The following is a 7,213-nucleotide window of genomic DNA, read 5'->3' on the forward strand; positions in this document are numbered from 1 at the left end:
ACGTGCTGGTGAGACAGGAATAGTCTGGCGACATCCCCGAGCTGACTCAGGGATCCTTTCTGATGCTCAGCCCATCTTTGATACCATGCTGGGATGCTAGGGTCAGAAGAGACCCCAAAAAGAGAGATCTGGCCCTGTACTGCTTTCAGTAGAATTTCTCCATGGCTCAGCTGACTCCACAGGTGGACACTCTGTGTAAGAATGTCTTGCTCACTGTGAACTAAACTCCACCTCCCTGCAACTCCTCCCCTCTCGTTCTCATTCTAGCCTCAATCCTTTTCCCACAGGACAGCACCCAGGTGTTTAAAGGCTCCATGGCTCAGCTGACTCCACAGGTGGACACTCTGTGTAAGAATGTCTTGCTCACTGTGACCTAAACTCCACCTCCCTGCAACTCCTCCCCTCTGGTTCTCACTCTAGCCTCAATCCTTTTCCCACAGGACAGCACCCAGGTGTTTAAAGGGGCCCCAGGCCCCCAAACACTTTTCAACTTTTCTCTACAAGCAGGGCTCAGATCGTGCCTGCACTGTGTAATCAACAGGCTTTGAAGAAACTGGCCACAGTTAACTCCAGAGAAGTTGAAAAACGATTCCATCTATTAGACTAGAATTTTTCCTTTTCAACAAAAGAAGAGTACACACTTAGTAGATATTTCCACATGCATGCACACATATACACATAGAGACATACACATAAACTGCAATCAAATGTTTAGCTTCCCAGCAAAGGTTAATGGAATAAAAAGAACGCTTAAATTTGGCCCAGAATTCGAAAATGAAAGCTAGTAAACTCCTCTCAGGCATGCAGCAGTCTTTAGAGATGCCTTCTCTCCGGCCTATGCATGGGACAGTTGGCCTGTGAGGAACGGGCCTGTGGGCAGGGGTGGAAGGAGCACAGAGGAGGCACAAAGACATGCTCCGTGTGAGCACTCCCTGCAGGGAGGCCAACAAGAGAACAGGCTCTGTTCTCCACACTGCTCAGAAACTCCCTCCTCTCTGGGCTGTTCTGTACAGGGCGTCCTTCTGGGACCAAGACGCTCCTCAACTTCCTTCCTTCCTCCAGGCCTAAGAAGGGGCATTCACCTGGAATAGCTGGGAAAGGAAAGTCTTCATGAATTACCAAAGAAGTATATTTTAAAGACAGGGGAGAGGGCAAGAAGGAGGAGAGAGAAGACTCTTGGGGCCTTATAAGTTTCCCAAGTATGTTCGCAGAACCTATGAAAAAGAAAATGTGTCTCATGCCTTTACCGCAGCAAATTTACCTCCAAGAATCAAACTTAAAAATATGTATGTATATGTACAGGGATCGTTGATTAGCTCAGGTGGTCACAGTGTGGTGCTGATAACACCAAAGTCCAGGGTTTGATCACTGTACGGGTCAGCCGCAAAAGAAAAAAAAATGCATATATATGTACAAAAGAGCATATAGATATATGTGTGTCCACGGAAAAACTGTTTGTAATAGGGAAATACAGAAATATAGATAGAAATGTGTGTGTGTGCTCAGATAGTCCCTACTTCTGTCCACTGAGAGGAGTTGGGATCAGAGATACCCCGATAGTTACAAATACACCCGGAACTCAGTATGGGCAGGCAAATGACCAAATGAGCCTGGGACATTCTGACATGCCAGAGAGCAAGGAAGTGCTCAAAGAATAAGGGGAGGCATATCAAAAAGACGAACAAGCTAGCTTGAAGGGGATCCATGGGCCATAATGGGTTATAACCCACTGAATAAAACAGGAAACCAAGAGACCATATAGAAATAGAGAGATACACAGACAGACAGACAAAAGGAAAACAAGTAACTCTACAGTGGAGAAGCCTGCAGACACCGTCTTAGTCAAGAAATCAAAGTGAACACCATTGGTAAGGAGTCAAATCGAACCACATCCCAATTTATAGGTTGCAATGAGAACACAGCATCACTTCTCTGATATTCCCACCAAAGACGCATAAAGTGAATCAAACCATGAGGATCAGAACAATCCAAGTTAAGGGACATCCTACAAACATAACTACCCTGCAATCTTCAAAAGCATCAAGGTCCTGAAGGTCACGGAAAGCCTAAAGAACTGTTCCCAAGTGAAAGAGACCATAGAGACATGACAACTAATGCAATGCTGGACTCTGAACTGATTCTTTTGCAATTAAAGACATTCCTGAGATGGACAAAACTCTATGGGGCTAATGATCAGGTTGTAACCACGTACCAAGAGTTTCCTGATGGTGATGTTTGTATTTCTGTTGCACAGGAGAACATCCTTGTTTGTAAGAAATACATACTACTGCACCTGGGGCTGAAGGAGAATATAGTTGGCAACTTACTCTTGAATGATACAGGGGAAAAACTCTTTGACCCGTACTTACAAAAATTCTATAAGTTTGTCGTATTTCACAATTAAAATTTTCTTTAATTATAAATGGAAAGAAAGCAATGAGGATGATGGTATACTAAATTAACAGATGAGTTCGGACTGTTCCACACCAGCTGTAATTCGAGCAAGCCTCAACAGTCCTGTTTGGACTGGAGGACCACCAGTGATTTCTGATGGGGCTCTGGTTCTCTCCTTGGTCAGACCTATGCTGCAGTGCTTGCAGGATACGCTGCCTCTCCTTGGAAATGTCTTCCAAACCCGAAGATCCAATCAGCTACTGACACAGAACATGTCCTCAGCATTTTCCATACCCCTGAGCAGGAGGATGAACTGTGTCAGCCATTAAACGACAAGAGAAGAACGTACCCAGCATCACTCACAGCAAGCCAGTGTTCTGAATGGCCTGCTACTCGCGCCGTTCTCAAAGTGAAGCAAGAGTTGAACAAAGCAAAGAAACTAACTTGGAATGCAGAGAGCAGCAAGAACAAGAGGCCACGCTCCCCCCTCACAAAAAAAAGATCTGCACAGGCTTTAATGTTTCCCAGCTTCTTTCCATCCGTACTCTCACATGATCCACACAGAGGAAATGAGCTACAGACCCCAAACCCCAGGCTAAGTCAATTTCCTCTGTTAAGACACTGCATACCGCACCCTGTGGTACCTCCTCCTTGTAGCCCCGGCAAAATTCATCATGACGCATGATGTGTGGGGTTACTTGGTTAACATCTCTCTCCTTTGATGGACTGTAGCTCCCAGGAGAGTTAAGTGCTTTTTCAGTTATCCTGTGTCACACACAAATCACAGGTCCCAGAATACGTGGTAAGTGATCACGTGAATGGACAAACGAATGAATGGGTTGGGGGTGGAGGAAAGACTGGCTTTGGTCTGCTCCCAGCCACCAGGCCCTACCTGCTGCTGCTGGGCGCGGAGGTCACCAATCTCCTTCTGGTCCTCCTCGCGGAGCCGCTTCATGTCCTCCCACGACTGCTGCAGCAGGTTGCGCTCCCGCAGCAACTGGCCATTCTCCCGTCTCAGCATGTCCACGTCATCCTTCAGCTGAGTCTGGTCACTCAGGAGCCGGCTATGGAGTGTGCTGGAATGCCCCCCACACATACTCAATGAGCCTCTGCCAGCCCCTGACACCCCACCCCAATGCACCGCCAGCCCCTCCACATTCTAACACTCCCACAATTTTCACACCAGACAGGAGCCAACAGCAGCAAGGCCCACACTACTTCCATGCAGGCCTCCAAGGGCCTGCCACCAGCCACATTTCAGAAAGACCCAAATCACTTTCTAAAAACCGGACACCAAAAAGGGAACATGTCTCTCCAAGGAAAGGAGACAAGCCCCTACCTGTTGTAGACGTGGTACCTCCACCTATGGGGACCTGGGCAAATGTCAGGAGGTGGGCAGGCAAATACCCTCAGAGGGCACCAGGAGAACAAGGGAGAACATACCTGTTGCCTGTGCCACAGGAACACAGACACCCAGAGACCCAGGGCTCTGCCTGGACTATTGCCCCGTGTTTCAAATCACTTTCCTATCTAGCTGCCTTCTGAAGCTGGCAACAACATGATGTGAAGGATCAATAGCCTCATTTTGCACTTAGGAAAACTGAGCCCCAATGATGCAAATCCACTTGCTGAAGGCCCACTGCTTGCTAAGTGGCAGAGGCAGAACTAGGCCAGAGCCCCTGCTTGAGTCCAGAGGTGAAGAAGGGCAAAGGAGGCCGTTCTTGTGTGTTGGGAGCCCTGGCCAGGCAGGCTGCACTCACTGGTAGAAGTCAGTCTCCTTGGCCACCTCCTCGCACCTCTTCAAGGCATTGGTGTGCTCCTTCTGCAGGCTCTGCAGGTCCGACATGGCCCGCACACACTGGATCTTCAGCCTCTCATAGTCAGGAGTCAGCCTGTGGAAGGGCCTGGCCCAGACACCAAACAGCCCCATGAACACAGGCCCAAGATTTATACAGATGGGGGAGCCACGGCCCAGATTCCCCCAGCCCAGTGGTTCCTAAATACTGGTCTCCTAGACACCACACCCACCTGGGGGCTTGGTAAACTCAGACAGGCTGGCTTCATGCAGACCAGCAGAATCAGAATCCCCAGGTTGGAGGGAGCCTTGGTTGCCTGAGCTCCCCAATTAGGCCTAGACTGCTGAGAAGGTGATGCCTTATACTCTACGAGCTTCCAGGAGTCCCTGAGACAAGCCTGGGTCAACCAGAATCCTGTGATGATGTTCCTCCTCTCCTTTGAACAGTGATTCTCAATACTGGGTACCAATTACCATACCACCGCTCAGACCAATTACCTCAGCGTCTCTGAGGGTGTGAACCAGATATGAGGAGCTTTAGAAAAGTCCCCAAGGGAGTTTAATGTGCAGCCACGGTTGAGAATGTGGGCCCTGAGCAGTGTTTCTCCAAGTAGAATTCCTAGACCTGCAGCACTGCCTCTGGGGTGTGCATTTCTGGACATGAGGTAGGAGCAAGAGGACTTCAGGCATTGCAGCCTGGACCCCCAGGAGCCTGGGGGTATCGGCACTGGCGTAGGATAGTAGCACCTGCCCATGGGGCCCGGGAAAGGGAGCTGGGCACAATTCCCACCTTTCGTGAAGCGTCGTCCCATGAGTGGCAAAGGCCAGGCGCTTGCGAAGCTCATTCCTCTCTCGGGTCACCAGCCGCAGCTGAATGGAGAGGTTCTCCACCTTCTCGTTTACCTGCCGGTCACTGAGGAGGGGTGGCGGGGAGGGAGCCTTCCCAGTGGTGCCTGGGGAGGACAGGAATAAAAAAACTTGCATTACACAGCCTTCACGCGGTGCTGGGCACTGTTCTCAGCTCTTGGCTTGGGTTAGCTACTCGACACAACTCTACAAGGTAGGTCCTGGTAGCATCCCCCTGTCACAGATGAGACCTCTGAGTTCCAGAGAGTAGGAGGTGGAACTGACCCCCGAGGCCAGGCTGTCTGGCTCCAGCATCAAGCACTTGAGCCCCCACTAACCCAGCCCTAGCTCTGGACCCTAAGTGTCTGGCTCCAGCATCAAGCACTTGAGCCCCCACTAACCCAGCCCTAGCTCTGGACCCTGAAGACACCCTCTCTCTCCCCAGTCTGGCTTTGTCACCTCCTTGTCTGGCTCCAGCATCAAGCACTTGAGCCCCCACTAACCCAGCCCTAGCTCTGGACCCTGAGGACACCCTCTCTCTCCCCAGTCTGGCTTTGTCACCTCCGCCAACCAGAGCCCCGAGAAGAGTGGAAGACACAGGCTGAGGAGGAAGGTGCACGGGCAACCCAGAGAAGCTCCTAAGGACCAGGGCAGCTGGCTTCAAAGCCCGGGCCCAGGGGCCGTGTCCTCGTCCTCTCCTCTGCACAGCTGCCATTTCCAAGCCATCCAACTGCCTGAGGGGCCTGTCCAGCCAGCCCAGGTGTGGCTGCCAGCTCCCAGCTGACAAGAGGGTGACAGGATGGAGGTAAGTCCCGGGCCTCGCTGCCTACCCCACCAGTCCGTCCTCACCCGTCCCCAGGGCAAACGTGTCCTGAGGGAAACCCCGTGCCTTGTTCTTAGGAAAGAGCAGCTGCCACCACTCGTACCCACATCCAAATCTGTCTCTAGGAAGAAAGCAATCCAGCCATCTAGGGGGAAAGCACCTCAGTGAAATGTTCCAGAAAAAGAAACTAATCCACGGTGGTTTTACACCCGTCCCTGTCCGTGTCTCCACCCGAGGCCTGGCCTAACCCTCCGAGGTCCCTGGTGGAGCCACAGGAGCTCACAGCAGCCACCCACTTTGTGAACGTGACTGTGGGGGCTGACTCGCCGACGTAGCGAATCGCTGAGAAGCGAGGCTTCCTTTGGACGCGCCTGGTGCCCCTTCTGGACTCACCCTTAACTACTGTGGGGAAATTATCCCTGCAGGACTGAGCAGCCACGGACAGTGGCTGACAAGACTCAATGAGCACCCGAGAAGGGGGTTTCAGGGTTCACAGTCCACGACCCACCCCCACGACTGCAACTGACATGGATGTCCCAGGCATTCATTTAACCTTCACACCAACCCCACAGGTGGGTGCAGCACTATCGTCCCCATCGACAGGTGAGAAACTGAGGCCCAGGGAAGGGAGGTAGTGGACTCAGACTCGCACAGTTAGCTGAGATGGGAGCAGAGCCCAGGCAGCCTGGATCCAGAGCCCTCGCTCCTCAGCCCCATGACTCCAGGCTCCCAAATGACAACCGCAGGTGGCACTGACTTCATGCCCAGCACTGTTTGAAATACTTTTCATCCGTTATCCCATCCAATCCCCACAGGGAGGATATTGTTATCTTCATTTTGCAGATCGTGGAGAAAACATAGTCGAGGTTACTCTCTGTGTCCACAGCACACACCAGTGAGTGACGGTCTGGGGTGGAAGACACAGGCTGAGGAGGAAGGTGCACGGGCAACCCAGAGAAGCTCCTAAGGACCAGGGCAGCTGGCTTCAAAGCCCGGGCCCAGGGGCCGTGTCCTCGTCCTCTCCTCTGCACAGCTGCCATTTCCAAGCCATCCAACTGCCTGAGGGGCCTGCCCAGCCAGCCCAGGTGTGGCTGCCAGCTCCCAGCTGACAAGAGGGTGACAGGATGGAGGTAAGTCCCGGGCCTCGCTGCCTACCCCACCAGTCCATCCTCACCCGTCCCCAGGGCAAACGTGTCCTGAGGGAAACCCCGTGCCTTGTTCTTAGGAAAGAGCAGCTGTCACCACTCGTACCCACATCCAAATCTGTCTCTAGGAAGAAAGCAATCCAGCCATTTAGGGGGAAAGCACCTCAGTGAAATGTTCCAGAAAAAGAAACTAATCCACGGTGGTTTTAC

General features: G+C 51.9%; 1 protein-coding gene across 1 annotated transcript in view; it reads right to left on the minus strand.

Annotated features, from left to right (window-relative positions):
* Positions 1-4,292, minus strand: part of DLG5 (discs, large homolog 5 (Drosophila)) — a 48,998-nt gene extending 44,706 nt beyond the window's left edge. Inside the window, exons 1-2 of the mRNA XM_008590707.1 lie at positions 4,155-4,292; positions 3,287-3,470 (exon numbers count right to left, since the gene is read on the minus strand). Of these exons, the coding sequence (XP_008588929.1) occupies positions 3,287-3,470; positions 4,155-4,240 (270 nt within the window). The 5' untranslated portion in view covers positions 4,241-4,292. The remainder of the gene's footprint in view (positions 1-3,286; positions 3,471-4,154) is intronic.
* Between the last annotated feature and the right edge of the window lie 2,921 nt (positions 4,293-7,213).

Source organism: Galeopterus variegatus, unplaced genomic scaffold (genome assembly GCF_000696425.1).
Source record: "Galeopterus variegatus unplaced genomic scaffold, G_variegatus-3.0.2 Scaffold6319, whole genome shotgun sequence".
NCBI classification, from domain to species: Eukaryota; Metazoa; Chordata; class Mammalia; order Dermoptera; family Cynocephalidae; genus Galeopterus; species Galeopterus variegatus.